This window comes from Phytophthora cinnamomi, assembly GCF_018691715.1.
Source record: "Phytophthora cinnamomi strain GKB4 chromosome Unknown Contig16, whole genome shotgun sequence".
In the NCBI taxonomy this organism is placed as follows: Eukaryota; Oomycota; class Peronosporomycetes; order Peronosporales; family Peronosporaceae; genus Phytophthora; species Phytophthora cinnamomi.
The window spans coordinates 524,824-544,513 of record NW_027150949.1 but is presented as its reverse complement, the minus strand read 5'-3'; the positions used below and the strand labels follow the sequence as shown (position 1 = coordinate 544,513).

Here is a 19,690-nt window from a genome sequence, read left to right as displayed (position 1 = left end):
AAGCTATCAACGGGGCGTATTATATTCAAAATAAAACGCTGGAAGAAAGACAACTGCTGTGTAACGCAGTGAAGCAAGGGCCCTGTAAGCCGCTAGCTCACCTTAATAATAAAAGGTTTGAGCGCACACTGCAAGAGTGGCATGTCAAACTAGGCCACCTCAATAAAGAGGCAGTTATTGCGATGCTAAGCGCAAAGTTAGTGGCTGGAATGCCAAAATTATCCGCGTCAGGTCTAAGAAAAATTCCGTCCTTCTGCACAACGTGTGCAGAGATGAAGAAACGGAGGATGTCCTACCGGAATTCGAGGGGTTCGAGAGACGAACACCCTATTAGCACCATTCACATGGACATAAACGGCCCCATGAAAACAATTGGGGTGTATGGCAGCTGCGGGAAAATTAAATATTTTCTGAGCATCATTGACGACAACACGTCATGGCGTTGGACTTATCTCCTGCGCAATAAGAAAGAAGTATTTGAGAAAGTAGAGGAGCTGCTTTTGCAGCTGGAGCGTGAGGGAAAGTTCACGATTCGTCGGATCAGGTCCGATGGAGGAACTGAGTTTGTGAATGCAGCCTTTAAAAGCTTTTGTAAAAGCAAAGGAATTGTATTCCAGATATCGAATGCCTACAGCCCTGAAGAGAATGGTGCTGCAGAGCGAGATCATCAGAGCAAACTGGACACAGTTCGCTGCGCATTGAAAGACGCTGATATGGCACACAAGTGGTGGCCAGAGGCACTTATGTACATGACGTATGTGCAAAATCGCACACCTATGGCGCGGTTGGGAAATAAGACACCGTACGAGATGGTGTATGGGACACCTCCCAACGTGAGCAAGCTACCAGTGTGGGGCTCTGTGTGCTTTGCGCATATCCCTGCCGTCCTAAGAAAGGACAAGAAGCTGTCTGCTCGTGCCGTAAAGTGCCGATTCCTCGGAATGTCGGAGGAAACGAAGGGTTATCGACTCTGGGACATGTACAACAACAAGCACAACCAATCACGAGACGTGTTGTTCGATACGACCAATGTAGTCACCATGGTCCAGCCAGCGTTCGGGCAGACTGATGAGGCCCTCACAATTGAATCTGCCGCGCGAGAGTTACCCGCAGCAGAGGGAGCAGATGCACTTGCAACCGAGTCTACAGGAGCAGTGGGAGCTGAAGAACCTGCGCAGACCAGTAACCCAGCAGTGGGAGCTAAGAAACGCCGACGTGCGGGGACTCGTGGATACGCCACCAAGGCGCGAGCCCCGCTCACGTCGAGTGGCGAAGAAACCGAAGAGATACTCGGACTATCAGTACTTCCAGGCAATGTTAGAGCACAACGTTGCGCAAGACATTCTAGAGAACAGAGTGCCAACACCACGATCGCTCAAAGACGCGTTGAGTGGGGCTTATAGAGAGCAGTGTAAACAGGCTCTGGAACTTGAGTACAACTCCTTGATCGAGAATGGGACGTGGAGACTTGTACGACTGCCACCTGGGTGTAAGGCTTTGCCATGTCATTGGGTGCTACTTGTAAAGTATAACGCTGCTGACGGGACTGTCGAGTGGTTCAAAGCACGCCTCGTAGCACAAGGCAACCACCAGGAGTTTGGGGTAGACTGTGACGAGGTATACGCACCAGTGGCACAATTCGAGTCACTGCACCTAGTGTTACGATACTGGACTGTCATCCATCAGATGGATGTCCATACGGCGTTTCTGAACGGCACGATGGACGGAGAGCAAAAGATCTATATGAGGCAACCTCACGGATTTGCGAAGCGAGGCCATGAGCATTTGGTCTGTGAACTTCAAAAGAGCATCTATGGCCTGAAGCAAGCCCCACGCATCTAGTATCGAGTTTTACATACCTTTTTGACGTCGATGGGTTTTGCACGCTGCCACAAAGAGTTTTGCATCTACGTGCAAAAAGTGGGAGAAGAATGGATCATAGTCGTGGTATATGTCGATGATCTGACGATCATGTCGCGAGATATGCGACTCTTTAACAGGCTGAAAGCCGAATTGTCAAACCGGTTCAAAATGAAAGACCTGGGCGACATTCATTATATCCTCAAGATGGAGGTGCACCGCAATAGAAATCAGCGTGTGATGGTGATCTCACAGCGCAAGTACATTGCAGAGTTGGTTACAAAGTACAAACTGGGCAAATGCGCGCCAGTAATGACACCACAAGTGCCTGGCCTCGTACTCGAGCCCGAGACGAAACTAAGCGCAGAGCAAATTGCTGCGCAGCCCTTTGACTATAGAGGTATTGTTGGTTCACTCCAATATTTGGTCCGTGGCACACGCCCGGATATCGCCAACGCGGTTAGAGAATTAAGCAAATTTCTATCTTGCTACAACCGCACGCATTGGGATGCAGCTAGGCGAGTACTCAAATACTTGAAATGGACGTCAACGTACGGTCTGTTTCTCGATGAAAAAAAAGAGAGACGTGACTTACGAAATGTACACTGACGCGAGCTTCGCGTGTCAATCAAAAGAACGTAAATCCGTAACTGGGTATGTGATCCAAATGGCCGGAGCGAGTGTGTCATGGTGCTGTAGCACACATGGAGGCATGTCACTCTCGACTGCTGAAGCTGAACTTATCGCACTAAGTGAGGGAGCCAAGGAAAGTGAGTGGTTGTGGCATTTGCTAGGAGAAATGGGATTTCCTCAAAAGGTACCAGTGCAGGTATGGTGTGACAGCAACGCTGCCATCAGCATTGTGAAAACCCCTGGAAATCACAAAGCAAATAAGCACATTGAGATCCGCTATCTGTTTACGAGGGACCTTGTTGAACTCGGACGCCTTAAGATAGCTTATTGCACTACAACAGAGATGACAGCGGATATTCTCACTAAAGCTTTTCCCACAAAACAATTCCTGAAACTAAGAGAAAAACTAGGCGTTCGCGAACTGAAATTGTCCCCTAGTACTTAGTGGAAGTGTTGAATGAGGAGGCATGCAGCGCGCCCCCGCTCGTAGAATGGCAGCAGGCAACGCCTGTCTGCCACTAGAGTAAATGAATAATGAAAGAAAACCTCGTTAAGGTGTTAATATTTATATTAGCAAGTACGAGAGGAAAATGTTCAGATCGCCAGCTGCGATCTGGATAGTACAGGCAGAGAGCTGCCTGCCATCCATAGTACGATGACGACAAGAGGCCGAGGAGTGAGCTGTCGAGGACGCGGTCCGAAGACGAACTCACTTCCTCTTTTGCCTCCAGGTACCGAGCACGGACCTAGAGTAGTAGGCATAGGAATAAGAGGTTAAGAGTAATATATTGTAGTGAGTTACCTACAGTATTCTGTTCATTTTAACAATAGCCCACTACTCCTTGCCATTTTCATCCTAAGAAACCACAGGCCGGGTAAGTCCGGGTACCCGAAAGTCGCTGTCGGGTGGGTGCGAGTACCCGAGGTGAACCAAGAGATGCGGTCGGGCGGGGCGGGTAACCCGAAAATCGCCATTTGCGAGCTCTGGTATCTGCACAAACAAATTCCAGGTGGGTAGATCCCGAAGTTTCCTCCATCCCCTGTCAGAAATCGAAACACCCAGTCAAGAGGGTGCAAGATAACGTTAATCAGTACTTCAAGGTATCTCCCCTATTTAGATAAAACTGCACCAATTTCAACGTATTGCGCACTCATTCATCCGTTCTTGTGGGTGATGCATGTACTTCATCTCACTGTAAAGGGGCTGAACGCTGAGGAGGTGTACGACGTCTTGCGTTGCGAATCCCAGCACTGCTGTGGAACTTCGTTATCGTCATCTTTACCCGAAGTATGATTGCCTTGCTGCCTTACACGACGGGCAAGGAAACGACCGTATCACTTCCCCACGCAGCCAAACAACAGTGAACTGAAGATCATTAGTAGCACCTGAAGTAGTCGTATGCGATAGGTACCTACCATTTTCGTCTGGACGCTTTCAATGCGTTAGTCGATTTGACTTTGGTGTTCGTTCGCGAGTGCTCTCCATGCCAAGGGTAGGCACGGACATGGCCAGATATCTCGTGGTTATCGTGATGTAACGCTTTCATGGCGGTCACTACACTAATGTAGCTAAGAGGTCTTGCTTGCATCACCTCCTATCGATGCTCGATTCCCAGTTCTCACTTTTCAATTCGCTTCCGCTCAAGAACCTGTCCGCTTGAAGTCATGGTCGCGATTGCTACAGCCTTCGCGTTTGCTGCAGCTACCATAGCGGTGAGCACCCCGTTCTCGGCCGCTGCGTACAACAACATGGCCACGACCTACGACCCCATGCACTCGCTGGACTACCCGTTGCTAGAAACCGAGGTGCTGAACGCTACCAAGCTGGCGGCGTCGATCGACATGGATCTCGCCATGGTCTCTCGCTATTTCACGGACGCGCGCACCTACTACTCGCAGTATTACGGCGTCCCGGTGGCGAAGTATGCTGCCATGAACAACGTGAAGCTGCACCTTGGCGTTTTCATGACGAGTGAATCCTGGCAGTCGGTTGAAATGGAAAACGCTGTAGCTGCCGTGAAGAACTACCCGGGTACTGTGAAGACTATCCTGGTGGGCAACGAGAACCTGATGAGCGGGACGAAAGCAGCCGATATCCTCAAGATCGTTTCCACGATCAAGTCCGCCTTGGGGAGCAAACTTGCAGCTACCGTCAAGTTTGGCACGGTGCAACGCATCACCGAGTACTTGGACTCGACCTATGACAAGGAGACTGCCAGCTTAGCAGCCAACCTGGACGTACTGGGTGTGAACATTTACCCGTTCTTCGACAGCGGATACAACACGAACAAACCTGTCGCGATTTTGGACTCAGCCTGGAACGCCATGGCAAAGAAGTTCTCCTCGAAGAAGATGGTACTCTACGAAACCGGATTCCCTACGGGAGGCGCCACATCGACTGTTTCCGGCGTGACGCCTTCGCTCTCTGAGTCGATCAAGTACTACCACGCGGTGGACAACTGGGTCCCCAAAACTGCTTCCAGTGCCAGCTCTGCCCCGCTCAAGTTTTGGTTCGCCTTCTTCGACCGTCGACCCGATGATACTTCCATGGGCACGGTGGAGTTGGAGAAACACTTTGGGCTGTTTACTTACGATCGGTTGACGAAGAGCACCGACTCCGATTACCCGCGATTGTTGGCAAGTCCGGCGCAACAAAAGCTCCGCTGAGAACTCTATATGTAGTCTGACATTCCCAAATCACCCTTGCAGCTCACAGTTGCTATCTACTGTAAACGTAAAACAGCATTTGGGTACACTGCCGTATGCAAACAATTACAGAAAAAATTAGCAACTCGTGTGCACATCGAGGTCGATAGTTACCTAAATGGACTCAATATACATCGCGTTGCAAATTGTAGTACTACTATGCATCATAAGTTTCGAGACCAGCGGCGCATTAGCAGCACGCCATTCATTTACAAAAATGGATATCCTTGCATCTACAGGTCGTCTTCGATGTCACCAAACGCCTCGTCGATCTTGTCCCACAACGCATTCGCCACTGCAAAATCCGATGCTGGGTTAACCTCGAACCTGGCAATGCGTTGCATTGCAGGCACGTGGATATCTGTTCGTCGCGTCCGCGTAACGGAGAAGGTAAGCCTTTCTAGACCTCAGGATCTGGTCACAACACTCACAGAACGCTCACCTCCAGCAACCTTTGCCTCGCTAAAATCCCATCGAATCCCCGTGACCGACGCGTAGAGCGCCATTTTGTTCCTGCATTGCCCAACCAGATACAGGACCCATCTGTCAGCAATTCAACCTTCCAGCCACAGCGTCCAGACTCGACGTACTTTGCCACGGGAATGTCGTTCTGATGCGCGGCGTTGTACTGCAGCAACTCCTGCCTCGCCTCCTCGTACTTGTCCAGCAGCACGTCGAGCGACTCCTTGGACGTCGTGAAGCCCCGCAACCGAAAAAAAAAAGGCGATGCAACGTTAAGGAAAACCACCATAGCTTTGATGCTGTCCACACTGCAACTTGGTCATAGCCAGCAAGCAATAGAATAAAACTAAAAGAATAATAAAAATGTAGGGGGAGGAGGATATTGTTCGTTGAGGCGGAACCGGTCCAGCTGCACGGTCATGTCGCGCTTGATGGCGTCCAGCTCCTGCAGACGCTTGTGCAGCTGCTCGTTGCGCTCCTTGGCCGCCTGCTCCTTCTCCTCCCACTCGCTCAGGTTCGCGCGCAGGTCTGTCAGCACAAATAAGAATTATTATGCATCTATTTTTCAAATAATATACGTTACTGATAACCAAAAAAATATTGTTATTCTCCTTGAACGTACGCGCGAGCTGCCGCTGCGCCGCGCTCTGGCGGCTGAGGAACGAGCTGGCGATGTCCTTGCGCCTCTGCACGAGCACGCGTAGCCGCTGCGCGTCCCTGTGCGCGTCCTCGTGGAACATGCCCTCCAGCTGGCCGCAGATCTCCTGCACCTCCGGCCACGAGAGCTCGTTGCCGACATTCACTCTGCCCTCCATTATTTCAAAACTGCAAGAAACCCTAAAACAAATCGGTACACAGTACCAGATGAACTTAATATGATGTACGCCACACCGCGTCGCTCTGCCCCAGTCAAGTTTTTGGCAGTGCGCAATATGTCGTTCCGGTCGCTGCTGGAGGCGGCCATGGGCGACGCGCAGGAGCTGCCGCAGGACGAGGTGGGGCGCATCGACGCGCAGATGGAGCTGCTGGACGAGGAGGACCAGGCGTCCGACGGTAATTCGCCCTCAAACACGCCCTAAAACCCTGCGTTAGCCCACTAAAACGCGCATTCCCAGGCCCCGCGGACGAGAGTGACGACGCGTACGTGCCGCCGTCCAGCGAAGAGGACGACGACGCCGTGGAGGAGGAAGAGGAGGACTCCGACATCGAGCGCCAGCTCTGGGGCAAGTCGCGCAAGCGCAGGCGGCGCGGCAGCGGCCGACAGGGCAGGCGCCGCCGCCGCGGAGGCCCCACGGGCAAGCGCAGCGTCACGGCCGCCAAGGTGCCGCCCGAGCTGGCCAACGTGCTGGGCGAGGCCAACATGCTGTACGCGTCGCACCAGTACGACGAGGCCATCACGCTGCTCAAGGACTTCATCAAGAAGGCGCCCACCATCCCGGACCCGTACCACACGCTGGGCATGATCTACGAGGACCGGCAGGACCGCATCAAGGCGCTTCAGTTCTTCCTCATCGCGTGCACGCTCACGCCGCAGGACGCGGAGCTCTGGAAGCGCGTGGGGCGCATCGCCAAGGACGAGAAGAACTTCGACCAGGCGCTGTTCTGCTTCAAGAAGGCCAGCAGCGCCGACCCCAAGGACAAGGAGGCGCTCTTCAGCTACGCAGAGCTCTGTCGCGAGCAAGGAGACAATCGACGCGCGGCAGAGGTGTTCAAGAAGCTCACCGTGCTCATCCCGAACGACCTGTCACTGTGGATTCAGATCGCGGAGGCGTACCATTGCAACGAGCAGGAGGATGAGGCGGTTGACGCGCTGAAAATGTGCATTGAGAAGGCAGCGACGTTGGACCCGACGCGGAATTTGCACTCGTCCAAGTACGAGCTCAATGCGGTGAATATGCTGGCGGATTTGTACATTACGCTAAAGAAGTACCGCGAAGCCATCGAAGTGATCCACCATCTGCATGCGCGGTATGCCTCTGCTCAAGACCCCGACCAGGTTGAGGGAGATCCAGGTGGCTTGCCGCTTGATATTGCCGTGAAGTACGGTATATGCCACCTGTTCGAACGAGATTTCGCCACAGCAGAATCCATGTTCACGCATTTATTCGCTCAGGATGTTGAGGTGTTCGGTGACCTTTACCTTGATGTAGCCGACGCGTATATCGCTCTCGGAGACCAGGACCGTGAGGCCGCAGCAATTCTGCAGCAATTACTAGGCCGCGAGGAGTTTCCTGTGGAGCAAATCTGGATCAAGTTCGCAGAGTGTCACGATCGATTAGGCATCTACGATGTGGCTGTAGAGTATTACGAGAAAGCGTTGGCTCATCAGCAAACATCGGCCGACTTGACAGTCGATCCCGAGTTGATGTTGAAAGCTATGCAGGCCACAAGGAAGAAAAATAGCCCGCTTGAGGGTATCGCTCTGTTGAAGGAGTACTTGCCCGAGACGATGCGACCTCCCATCCGCCCATATTGGATCAATACTTCGCGGAAAAGTAAAGACCAGGACACAGCTTCCGCCCAAGGAGATGATAATGGAAAGAATGCGCACGGTGCTGGAGACAGTGACATGGAAGTAGAGGAAGAAGCAGACGATGACGATGAGGATGCTGAGGAACAAACCAGAATGGAGATGGCACCTGACCCATCGCTATCGGTTGATGCTATGGAGAATGGCATCCGTCTCAAATTGCTGATCGAGTGGGGTCACCTGAAGAAGCTGTCAGGCGAGGCTGAGGTGCTGTGCCAAGTCGGCATCCCGATCATTCTTACTTCTCTCAGTCAGACATCATTTCGGTTATCTGGCCGAGTGAAGAACCCTTTGGTGGAACCACACGATGTAATATCCGAGAGCGATGCACAGTCAATGGGGTTTCAGGTGCTCAAGTCTCAGTACCTGGTGGATATTACAGACTCGAGACAACGTGAGTCGTTCATGGGTATTGTTATGCGCGTGGCGCAGCAAATAGTGATTTCGAGAGCGCTGGGTGAACAACTATATTACAACTTGGTGATCGACGTCGCCCAGACACTCACCGAACTGGGCAAGTACGTGGCTGCAATTGAACTATTAACAGATGTGAACACATCGGACAAAATTTCTAAGCCTACGCTGCGGTTCGAGCTCCGATTCTTAGCGCTTGTGATCGCTCTCGAATTCAAGGAGAACCGCATGGCATACGAGTGCGCGCGCTTGAATATCATGGAAGACCCGCACAACCTGGGCTATTGGAACCTGTTCTCGCGCGTGATCGCCATTACCGGCGTATTTTCGTGGCACCAGAAGTTCTTGGCCAAGCTATTGCGTGACGACCCCGAGAGCTACCCAGCCATTCTACTTGCCGGCCACCAGTCATCGGCCTGGGATATTGCGTCCCTAACGGTGGGTGAGCTGACGCTTGCTCATCAGAAGCATCCAAATGATCCCCTCACGCTTTTTTGCATCGGCTTGGCGTTCCTGTCAGCCTCCATGCAGCGGACTATTAATGACCGACAACACACGGTGGCGAAGGCGTTTGCGTTCCTGCAGCAGTACGAACGCACCCGTGTCGCCGCCCCAAGTGACATCACCACGGAGATTCGTCAAGTCGAAGCCTGGTACAACATCGGTCGCGCCCACCAGCAACTCGTACGTATCTTAAATTCCGGTGGTTCATGTTTTGATGCCTGGCGCAGTTGAGCTTGCGGCAAATCGTCTCCGCACCATGGTGCCTCTTAATGCACGCGCTGACTGGGTGTTGTGTTATGCTATTGTAGGGCTTGTTTCATTTGGCGATCGCGATGTACGAGCGAGTTCTTCGCTTCTTCGATTCGAGCAAGGAGCAAAAGCGTGAGGTGCCACCAGAGTATCTGCTCTGCCGAGAAACGGCCTACAACCTATCTCTCATTTACAAACAAAGGTGCGTTATCGGTCGTCTGCGGCTAATTCGTGTGTGCTCGAGTTTGCTGACATGACCGTTGTGTTTGGGCGTGCGGCTTCTCAGTGGCGCGAACGACCTCGCCAGGTACCTCATAGCAAAATATTTAACTATCGGATAAAGGCTCGCCTGGGCTCAGCAGATTCAAGCCCGACGAAGCAGATAACTGGACAAAAGTGCCCAGACGCCAGCGTAGTCCAGCGTACCGGCGATTGACCCATGGGTGCATGGGTGCCTCGGACACCCCCGAGGTGACGCGAACGGTTCGCGGCCTACGACGGGCTCGTGAAGCGGCGATACAAGTGACTGCAACTTGCAGACAGCGAGCAATCCTGTTTATGCCTGAACGGAGGCTTGCCCATTCAGCCTTCTGCCCAGTGGCGCGCAAGAGAGAAAGAGAGAGACCTCAGCATGCTGGCTCGGTACGCTCGATATTGGAATCTAGGTTACATTACTTGTTTTTCGGTCCAACAAAGTCCATGGTCCTCATTCTCGCAGCCGTGTATTCCAAACCGCCGTTCGTCATGGCCCCGCGGCCTCGCAACTTGGACGCCTATGCGTGTTGAACCAAGCCGGGCAGCAACAACGCTCGTACGTGGTTGACCCCAAGCACTGCGACGCCAACATCACTCTCACCCGCAACAAGTACCAGTCCATTCTCAAGGAAGAGTTCCCTTTGGAACTGGGCGGCACTCTGCCGGAGTTGACGATCGAGTGGGAGCAGTGGGGTGACTGTTCCCTACCCGGAAACCGCACCATTCTAGTGCTTCCTTCATTCTCACATTCGAGCCACGCTGCCTCAAACCGCGACGATGCACGTCCCGGCTGGTGGGAAAATATCATCGGCCCTGGCAAGGCCATCAACACGTCGTACTTCCGCGTTATCAGTCCTTGTGTGTTGGGCAGCCCGTACGGTGCTACGTCGCCTGTGACGGTGAATCCGGTCACGGGCGAGAAGTACAAGGCCTCATTTCCCCAACTGACACCGGCCGACATGGCTCGGTGCCACGCCAAGGTCTTGGACGACCTGGGCATCGACCGTGTTCACGCTGTCATCGGTGCCAGTATGGGTGGAATCCAAGCTCTCGAGTTCGCAGCTCAATTCCCGGACCGCGTGGATCGACTGGTGGGCCTCGCCTGCACCCACCACACCTCGCCCGGCACAGTCGCCTTCCGACGCGTGCAACGCCATGCTATCATGGCGGATCCGGCGTACGATGGTGGCAACTACACTCCCGGTGTGCCTCTTGAAGGCATGAAGGTGGCGCGTGAGCTGGGCATGACGTGCTACCGCTCGCGGGAGGAGTTTGACGCTCGCTTCGAGTGGAACCCCACGGGCCCCATGCACTTTAAAGCGACGACCTTCGACGTTGAAAGCTACATGGACTATCAAGCCAACAAGTTCGCGCGTGTGTTCGACCCCAACTGCTACTTGCTGCTGTCCAAGGCCATGGACCTTACTAACTTGGGTCGCAACGCTCAGAACCTGGCCGAGGGCACGAGCCGCATCTCGTGTGACTCGCTCATCATCGGCATCAAACAGGACCTGCTGATCCCGATCCAGGAGCAGCGTAACCTGGTCAACATCCTGCAGTCGTACGGTCACAATGCTCAGCTGGTGGAGGTGGACTCCAAGTTCGGCCACGACGCCATGTTCAACAGCCAAATGCAGCTCGATGTGTTCGCACCACTTGTTCGCGAGTTCATCGAGGAGCAGCTCAGCAGCACCCTCCCACACGAACTACACCGCTACAGCAGTCTCTAAGTGTTATCGTCGTCGCCGATCCGTGTCATTTCAAATCGAGTATGCGTGCAAATTCAATGCCCAGTTTACAATCATCGGAAATATTCGTCCAATTACACGATCTTGAAATTGCTGGCCACATCCAGCAAGGTTAAGCTCTACTCACAGCATGCTGCGCTGACGAACAAATATCACGTCGATTCACGATTCACGCTTGACCGTCATAGTGCATGCGCCAATGCCAGTTGAAGTCTAATCGTGAATCCGGGCTGAAGTACGAAAACTCCATTTTAACCCACCCTCTGAAACAAAGTCGCGTCGACTAATTCACGCCCCTCAGACTCACGACTCCGTTTTCGCCTGAAGGTACGGTAAGGTGTGTACATCCAACTCCGACAGAACCTCACAAATGAAAACGTATCCGCTTTATCACCGTATCGCTCACCTAGCATCACTTCGCTGCTCGAGCTGGAGTCCGATACTCCAACTGCTTTTGGCCCACCGGAGCCACTACTCTTGCCGCCATTGCTACTGTTCCATTGGTAAGAGGTAGCCAAATTCACCGAGTCGGTGGCGAAATAGTCGTAAAAATCGCTGAGATCACCAATTCGGACACAGGTGTGGTTGCCGAGCTGGTCTCTTTTAGCAGTGGCAAATGTGATGTGCAGGAGCTGTCCTCATTCATCGAGCCCTGCGAGCCGACGGGCACATAATATGGGATCACTGTCGCCGATCCGTCTGCATTTACAATGCCCTTGTAGTACAGCCCAGTAGTCAAGTTCCCACCGAGGCACGAGTTGGTCGCGAGGAAACCCACCGCAAACTCAAACAGTCAGACCTCGTGGGTGATGTACGACGAGCTTCCGAAGAAGCCCCTCATGTCCTGCAAGTAGTTTTCCTTGGAACACTCGGTCGGCGCTCGCTGGTCGGTCTCGTACTCGTAGCAAATGCTGTCCTCGCAGCCTCCATTCGGCCTCGCGTACGTCGCGTACAGTGCTGCTTCGTTGCACTCGCTGCCCTGGTAGCCAGCCATGCCGTCGTATTTGGTCGCATTTACGACTAGCAGCAGTAGACATGAGCAAAACATCGGAGAAAAAGACCAAAGTTCTTGACGAGGAAGATGTGAGTGGCGCTGGGCTGACTGATACTGACCGCACAGCAACTAAAGTCTGGCAAGGTCCCATTATAATAAATACAACTTCAACATCAACAAAACAAAAGTGCAGACGGAGATCGTAATTAACAAAGCGCTTCAAGCCACACCAACCGTCCACAACACCTTGCAGTGACCATCACTCCGGGAATAAAAGCGCAGGAAGCATTCGAGCCATGGCGTCGGGGGAGGATCTGTGGCAGCAGATGCTGCGCGACTGCTCCGTGCGCTCCAAGCTGCCGGCCGCCAACCTGCTGGTGGTGGGCGACGCCGAGAGCGGCAAGTCGGCGCTGCTGGCGCGGCTGGACGAGGCCAAGCTGGCGCCCGCGGAGGCCGCGGACGAGGCGCACGCCGTGGACACGCTGCTGGCCTTCAAGACGCTGGACGTGCTGGACCCGCGCGCCAAGGACAGCGGTGGCGACGCCTCCGGTACGATACCCACGGGTTAAACGCGTTTAATAGGATAAAACGCAGGCTTTAACGTGCTGTTTCGACGCTGTAGAGGACGTGATGGCGCACATCGGCACGTGGAGCCTGAACGACTTGACCCTCAAGGACCTCATCAAGATCGCGGTCAAGCCCCAGACGCTGCAGAAGGTGCGGGGCCGGAGAGCAGGAGTGCACGTGCTAGTCGAGCGAGGGAGGGGCCCCACTAATTATTATTATTTAATTATTTATTTATTTATTTATTGGTGGGGTTGTGCTGTAGACGGTGGCGGCGATCGTGCTGGACCTGTCGCGCCCGTGGACGATCAAGAGCTCGCTGGAGCAGTGGCTCTCGGCGCTGGAAGGCCAGTTGCTGGAGCAGATCAATCAGCTGGCGCCCGAGGCGAGGAACGAGCTGTACGCGGCCATCAAGCAGCACATCCTGGCGTACGAAGACCCGGTACGGTGGATACAGAGATGAAGTGGAGGAGATGGATGATGCTGATACTGTCGTGGATTCTTTTTTGTTTGAAGAGTGTCGACCATTCTGCGCCGACGCCGATGGACACGTCCACGAATGAATTTGTATGTTTGGCCATTTTATTGACTTGTTGAAGGTGAAGGCGTTGCTGGCTAATGTTTTTATTGGCCTGTTGATAGATGGAGGAAGGTGTGTTGTCGAAGAATCTGGGGGTGCCTTTGGTGATCGTAGTGGCCAAGGCTGATGTAGGTTCTTCGTGTTATGGAGTGAGGATGGCATATCGTGATGGTTAAAGCTAACGGTGTGCTGTATGATATTAGTTGCGGCCAGAAAATTCGGTGAAGATGGACTACATCGAGTACACGCTTCGCCAATTTGCTATCCGATGTAAAGTCATTGGTTTCTGATGTATATTACTGAGTTATTATTCTGACATGTGTTATGTTGTTGTTCACACGACTGGTAGACGGCGCCTCGGTGATTTTCACATCCGCAAAAACTGGATCCAATATTGATACACTCCGCAAGTATATCCTGCACCGTGCGTATCCGACCCAATTCAAATTCACGGAACCGCCGCAGCTGGTTGATCACAACAGCCTGTTTATCCCGTCCGGATACGACTCCTTTGAACTCGTAAATCAGAGTCTGGTCGGTTCGCAAGCTCGTTGGCCGACTGACAAGCCCTTCGAGAAAATCGTGCCTGCACCAACTGAAGACGCAGAAGACGCTACTGCGTTGCTTGCATCGGACATCCGCGTCGATGGGCACGAGCAATGGCTGGAAAAGCTGGAGAAGGCAGCTGGTGCAGGCCTGGAAGAGTTGCAAAAGCAAAGCATTGAAGCAAGCAAAAAGGCGGAGCAAGCAGCAGTCGCTCGCCGTGCGGCTGCTGATCGCCGTAAACGTGAGGAGAAGGATGTGAGTTCGAAGCATCTGCAGAACTTCTTTAACAACCTGCTTAGTCGTCCGGAGAAAACCAGGTCTTCACGATCGATGAGTGACAAAAAGGTAAGGTTTGTTGTCATCCATTATTCTGGTGCCCTGTGGGCTAATACAATCATAATTTTCGCCCGCTGTACTTGTAGAAGGAGAAGAGCGACAAAGCATTGGGTGAGGAAGTGAAGGGTGCAGGAGCTTAGAGAAGATACGTGTCGGTGACTGCGTGAAAGGAGATCTTTTCGAATGCCAGTTATGCTTGGTGCTCTCGGCTATGCCGAAACAATGAATCCCCATCAAATTCTTGCATTGATAACTCTTGGTTGATGTTTATTCTATGAAGTTTCAAGTCCCGCTTCTGGTCTCCAAAATATTTACAAGCTGCAGCTCTGCTTCTGGTCAGCATGTTGAACGGAAGCAAAGCCAATCATGATAAAGTGCTACTTGTACTTCATCTGTTGGCAAGTACTACAGTACTGTAGTATGTCGACTATTAATTCCTGCTTTGATTCCCACTGCCGTTTATGCTGTGATGCGAGTCTCGATTGCGTGTGCTTGCACGCGAGTCAGGTCGGGCTGGTGATTGCGTGAATAGCACCGAGTTGATACTGTTGATGGGTGTTGGAGAGTTCAACGCAAGGTGGATAGACTGTCGCCGCTCTTGAACGCGAGATAAACGGCCTTGTGTGGCTTTTAGCGTTTCGACCAATCGCAATATTTCGTCAAGGTTGATGCTCATCGTATCCAGCTCGCTGTTGACAGCAATGCCATCTTCCGTTTGGAACGAGTTACCACGAACAAGTTTGTGTGGTTTACTACCGGACCCGGAAGATGACATAGGGGCGGCAGGAGACCTTTCCTCTGCAGCTCCGTGGACAAACGGCTGATTATTGGTACCGCCCGTACCAGGCACCTCAACGATACTGCTGACATCGACAGCGTGAGCATTGTCCAAAACTTTGACGTTATACAAACGTGCTTTGAGTCGAGTATCTAGACGACGCTTCTCTGCTTCGGCAAAAAGCCGATCGTGAATATGGGGATACGCATCGAAGATTTCTTCAGCATCGCTTCTATCCAAGGACTTGAGCTCGCAGAAGGTGCCTGCAAGCACGGTGCATGAGCGAGTCATATGCCGCAGCAGACCGATTTCCCCGAAGAACGATCCAGCTTTGAGCACAGCCAACAGCCCTTCGTTATCCGGCGAGATTACTTTGACTTTGCCTCGACTGATGATGACCATGGAATTGGCTGGGTCCCCTTTGTGGAATACCACGTCACCACGTATGCAAAGTTGCGTCTTCAGTCTCATGACACATGCTGCGAGACAAGAATCAGAGCAACCCTGAAACAAGGGCACTGTAGCAATGAGGTTCCTGTGGATGTACAGAGCAATTTCTGCGCGCAATGCTGGGGACAGGTCTTCGTCCTCATAAATGGCTTTCTCATACCGATCGGAGGTATTTTTCATTCGCCAAAGAGTCTCGTAGTAGTTTTTTGTAGCTTTACGCAACTCGCCTGGTACGTGTAGCGCCTTGAGATCACTCATGACCATCCGCACTTTTTCTTGATATTGGAGGGCGCGTGAACTAGAGCCGATGACTCCAGCCGTGATGCTTGCCAGTGTTAGGCACTGAAATAAAAAGCCGACGACTCCGAGAACTGCACTCAAAAACTGCCACTTCGGTTCGACTGCGACTGCGGAGATATTCATTAGCAGTAACACCGCTGAATAAAGTGCCTCGTTGTATGCGATTTGGTCATCTTCGATATCTACGAGGCCGATCATCGGCCCAGCCCAAAGACAAGCTACCCAGTGGATGAACGAGATGTAGCATGCAAACACCTGAACGGCGTACGCGAATTTCATGTATTTCCTACGAACCAAGAAAGCGGTGAGGGCTTATTAAGGTTCCTGGGGCTGATGCGGAAATTGCAACTTACTGCACGAATTTGATGAGGCGAGTGATACGAAAGAGTTTCTGTAAAGCAAAAAGGTCAGCAAGCTATCAATCCTGAATTTGTGGTAGCATTAGCTTACCGGGACTTTCAAGTATTTTACAGAGGCCTTAAACGCTTTCCGTTCTACCCCAGAGAACCCACCAGAACTGGTGTTGAAAATGTATTCAACCGGAATTGAGCCGATGAGGTCAACAAAAAACCAAGTCTGCGGAGATTCCAGGGATCGGGCGTGAATAATAACAAGCATTTGGCCGATTAACAGAAAACTTACTCGTATATAGTGCTTGGCGACAAGGCGGCTATCCATGATGATCTCCGTGTCCTCTACGTACCCTGTCCTGAATACCAAAAAAGCAACGTCAGCTCAATCTCCGGTTATTCCTACTTGTGAGACGTTTGGTGCGGGATGATCACCGGAAGTTTAAGATGACGTCGAGTAGGTAGATTGCGTCGGTGCTCTTATTAAAAGCATTCCAGTACCAGAGATCGCTTTCACCAAACGCAATAGTGTACGGCACCCGCCAGATGAGTAGGATGGTCGTGACAGCCAACAAAAGGTCCCAGCAATAGCGAAAGATTGAATCAGGAAGTATCATGTACTTGTGCGTTCGGTTCGAACGCGCGAGACGAATTTGGCGCTCCTGTTCCGCCACTTTGAGCGATACTCGGTTCGATGCTGGCACCACCTCAGCGCGAGTGCCACCTAGTGCAGCCAACCATAGCCGACCAGCTTTTCCGAGGTGATACTCACCTGGGTGACTGGCTGCTGCTCCCTCCGCCGCGCGAGGACCTGCAGTACTCTTGATCAAATTCCACCCTTTGCCCATGCTGCGATGGACCACCGTCCACTGTCCACTGCCTCCTTTCAATCCGACAATGCACAATGGTGAGAACGAGGCCAAAAAAAAACTTATGATTCACATGAACACGCAACCAACTCGGGAAGCTATTTTCAATGCTGCCTTCATTCGAACCGATTTGGGCGTGCCCTTACTGCATTGCATTGTTCATTTGATAGTAATGATTTGATGTCATGTCATCTACTATCAAGAAAACTATTAATTCCACGGGCGAACTATATAAGCTGTCTTGGTGATGCCTTTTCCTTTACAGATAAGCATGAGCGTACATCTGCTCGACTTCCTGGCTGTACTTCTTCTCCACAACCGATCGCTTCACCTTCATGGTGGGTGTGAGCTCGTTTCCATCGATAGAGAAGTCACGCGGAATGATGACAAACTTTTGAACGTACTGAGCACGTGAGGCGGCCTTTTCGTTGGCTCGCGCTATTCCTTCCTCGATGTACTTGCAGAATTTCTCACACTCCTGCGCTTCCGGAACAGTTGTAGCTTCACTTCCCATCTCTTTCGCCACAGATAGAGCCACTTTGTCAAGCTTATTGGTTGGGGCAGCGGTGACAGCATCAGGTTCCACCCGCAGAGAACACAGGAACGTGAGGAACTTGCGCTTTTCGCCAATGACCAGGACATTTGCGAGTGCTGGGAGTTCGGACTTCAGCGCATTCTCAATCAAGATCGGGGGAATATTTTCGCCACCCGAGGTGATGATGATCTCCTTGATCCTTCCTGTAATGGAGAGAAACCCATCATTGTCAACCTCGCCGACATCACCTGAGTATAGCCAGCCGTCCTCATCAAGCGTTGCTTTGGTGGCAGCTTCATCCTTGAGGTAGCCCATGAAAATGTGGCGACCTGTGTACTGAATCTCACCCGTGTCCGGGTCGATCCGCGTGCGGGTCCCCTCCATTTCAGGTCCAACAGTGCCGATCTTCCACATGCCCGGGTAGTTGATCGAATGAGGTCCCGTGCATTCAGACTGCCCGAAGAGCTCGTACAGCGGGATATTAAGCGTGCTGAAGAACCGAATGACGTCAGGCGCGATAGGAGCGGCACCCGTCAAGAAGATTGAACACTCATCCAGGCCAAGAGCATTACGCACTTTGCTCAGTAGCAAGTAATCTGCTGCCCAGAAGCTCCAGCTTGCTGCGGAGTCTGCACCAAACTGCGACTGATCGGCGTAATCGGCACCTTGGGCCATTGCCCACGCCAACAACGACTTCTTGAGACCTTCCGGTGAACTACCAAGTTTCTCCTTCAAAGACTCCATCATTTTCTCCCAGACACGAGGCACACCAAAGAAAAAGTTGGGCCGAACTTCTTGCAGCGTGCCCAACAGCCCTCCACGAAGAGCGTCGGGGCCCGCAAAAAACACTTCAGAGCCGATGGCTAGTGGTAGATGAATGTCAAGAATTTGAGCAGCGACGTGAGAGAGTGGCAAGAAACTCACCGACCGCTTTGCCTCTGAGAAAGCCTTCAGTGTATTCATGGCCGCAGCCACTGTCCACGTCAAGTTGTCGTGAGAAATCATGACAGCCTTCGGGGGGCCCGTCGTGCCGGAGGTGTAGATCAGCGTGCAGCAGTGACCAGGTTGCTGTGCATTCATCCTTTCGTCAAGTAGACCCGCCTTCACGCTCTCACGTAGGTTCAGGAAGTCGTTGAATGAGTAGATTGGTACTCTGTAATGGGCTTCTTGGGGGGCATCGTTCTCGTTCCACACGACAAGGGCCTTCAGTTTAGGGAGCTGATCCAGAACGGACAGGTACTTGTCAAGTTGTCCTTTGTCGGACACCACCACGACCTTAGCCTCGCAGTGCGCAGATATGTACTGACAAGCTTCTGGGGTGCTCGTAACGTAGACACCCGCAATTACCGCACCGGCCATGATTGCCCCCATGTTGGTGAAGAGCCATTCGGGGCAGTTCGGGCCGAGCACATTGACTGCTTCGTGAGGTGCCACGCCGACGTGGATGAGCGCACGCGCGAACTGCTGGCTAATGTCATAGTACTGCTGCCAGGTGTATGTGATCCACTCACCGTCCTTCTTGATGCTGAGAGCTCTCCCGTTCGGCACATGAGCTACGATATCCTTGAAAGCGTCCAGTACTGTGACAGGCTCGCGCGCGGCAAGGTCGGTCTTACCGTTTTCTGGAGTACTTACGCGCACCTGTGCGAGTTGGTTAGTCTTCCAGACTCCCATGGTTTCGTGCGTGCTTGTTCTAGCAAATTGGACAATGACGCCCTGAACCACAAAATTCACTGAGAGCAGAGGAGGGTTGGGAGATTTGACGATACAGTATCCTGTTGTTTAGCGCTGTGGGAATTTGTATCCTTGACGCAGGCGGTGAAGATGGGTGCTTGGGTGCTTGTGCGTATAAACTTAGGATTCTTAGAACACGAAGGCGGCGCACCCAAATTCAAGCAAGTGAGCTTGCAACCACGATAGGAACTGGGATCGGTTTGCAATACATAGAGTTTGCTTTGCGCTGTCCGTTTTTTCCTCCAACATGCGTGTCCACGCGCAAGATGATGGCACTGTTTACATAGTTTGTC

At 52.4% G+C, this 19,690-nt stretch overlaps 8 protein-coding genes across 9 annotated transcripts; 4 read left to right on the top strand and 4 right to left on the bottom strand.

Moving 5' to 3' along the window:
• Nucleotides 1-4,158: 4,158 nt before the first annotated feature.
• IUM83_02406 (glycoside hydrolase family 17-like protein) lies at nt 4,159-5,160 on the top strand (the record flags this gene model as incomplete). Its single annotated transcript, XM_067926320.1, has 1 exon — nt 4,159-5,160. One exon carries the CDS (start codon nt 4,159-4,161, stop codon nt 5,158-5,160), a length of 1,002 nt encoding a protein of 333 aa, XP_067796660.1.
• Nucleotides 5,161-5,432: 272 nt separating this feature from the next.
• IUM83_02405 (uncharacterized protein) lies at nt 5,433-6,476 on the bottom strand (the record flags this gene model as incomplete). The annotated part of the gene is made up of 5 exons (XM_067926319.1): nt 5,433-5,560; nt 5,642-5,712; nt 5,790-5,894; nt 6,045-6,189; nt 6,284-6,476. 5 exons carry the CDS (start codon nt 6,474-6,476, stop codon nt 5,433-5,435), a joined length of 642 nt encoding a protein of 213 aa, XP_067796716.1.
• Nucleotides 6,477-6,593: 117 nt separating this feature from the next.
• IUM83_02404 (RNA polymerase III transcription factor TFIIIC) lies at nt 6,594-9,744 on the top strand (the record flags this gene model as incomplete). Of its 2 annotated transcripts, XM_067926317.1 has the most annotated exons (7): nt 6,594-6,714; nt 6,777-7,629; nt 8,227-8,398; nt 8,945-9,047; nt 9,126-9,289; nt 9,418-9,560; nt 9,741-9,744. In XM_067926317.1, 7 exons carry the CDS (start codon nt 6,594-6,596, stop codon nt 9,742-9,744), a joined length of 1,560 nt encoding a protein of 519 aa, XP_067796565.1. The 2 variants fall into 2 exon arrangements, with proteins under 2 accessions (XP_067796565.1, XP_067796566.1); XM_067926318.1 differs by lacking the exon at nt 9,741-9,744 and having other exon boundaries at nt 6,777-9,289; nt 9,418-9,615.
• A 245-nt stretch (nt 9,745-9,989) lies between these two features.
• Nucleotides 9,990-11,343, top strand: IUM83_02403 (Homoserine O-acetyltransferase; the record flags this gene model as incomplete). Its single annotated transcript, XM_067926316.1, has 2 exons — nt 9,990-10,000; nt 10,077-11,343. 2 exons carry the CDS (start codon nt 9,990-9,992, stop codon nt 11,341-11,343), a joined length of 1,278 nt encoding a protein of 425 aa, XP_067796723.1.
• Nucleotides 11,344-12,154: 811 nt separating this feature from the next.
• Nucleotides 12,155-12,355, bottom strand: IUM83_02402 (TKL protein kinase; the record flags this gene model as incomplete). The annotated part of the gene is made up of 1 exon (XM_067926315.1): nt 12,155-12,355. The coding sequence occupies one exon, from the start codon at nt 12,353-12,355 to the stop codon at nt 12,155-12,157; it is 201 nt and encodes a 66-aa protein (XP_067796662.1).
• Nucleotides 12,356-12,651: 296 nt separating this feature from the next.
• Nucleotides 12,652-14,521, top strand: IUM83_02401 (Cytoplasmic dynein 1 light intermediate chain 2; the record flags this gene model as incomplete). Its single annotated transcript, XM_067926314.1, has 8 exons — nt 12,652-12,904; nt 12,978-13,072; nt 13,185-13,361; nt 13,436-13,486; nt 13,562-13,627; nt 13,703-13,769; nt 13,849-14,390; nt 14,468-14,521. 8 exons carry the CDS (start codon nt 12,652-12,654, stop codon nt 14,519-14,521), a joined length of 1,305 nt encoding a protein of 434 aa, XP_067796661.1.
• A 1,465-nt stretch (nt 14,522-15,986) lies between these two features.
• On the bottom strand, nt 15,987-17,107 carry IUM83_02400 (Voltage-gated Ion Channel (VIC) Superfamily; the record flags this gene model as incomplete). The annotated part of the gene is made up of 6 exons (XM_067926313.1): nt 15,987-16,016; nt 16,132-16,195; nt 16,263-16,300; nt 16,360-16,485; nt 16,552-16,618; nt 16,695-17,107. The coding sequence occupies 6 exons, from the start codon at nt 17,105-17,107 to the stop codon at nt 15,987-15,989; spliced, it is 738 nt and encodes a 245-aa protein (XP_067796718.1).
• Nucleotides 17,108-17,387: 280 nt separating this feature from the next.
• IUM83_02399 (Long-chain-fatty-acid--CoA ligase ACSBG2) lies at nt 17,388-19,337 on the bottom strand (the record flags this gene model as incomplete). The annotated part of the gene is made up of 1 exon (XM_067926312.1): nt 17,388-19,337. One exon carries the CDS (start codon nt 19,335-19,337, stop codon nt 17,388-17,390), a length of 1,950 nt encoding a protein of 649 aa, XP_067796693.1.
• Nucleotides 19,338-19,690: the final 353 nt, after the last annotated feature.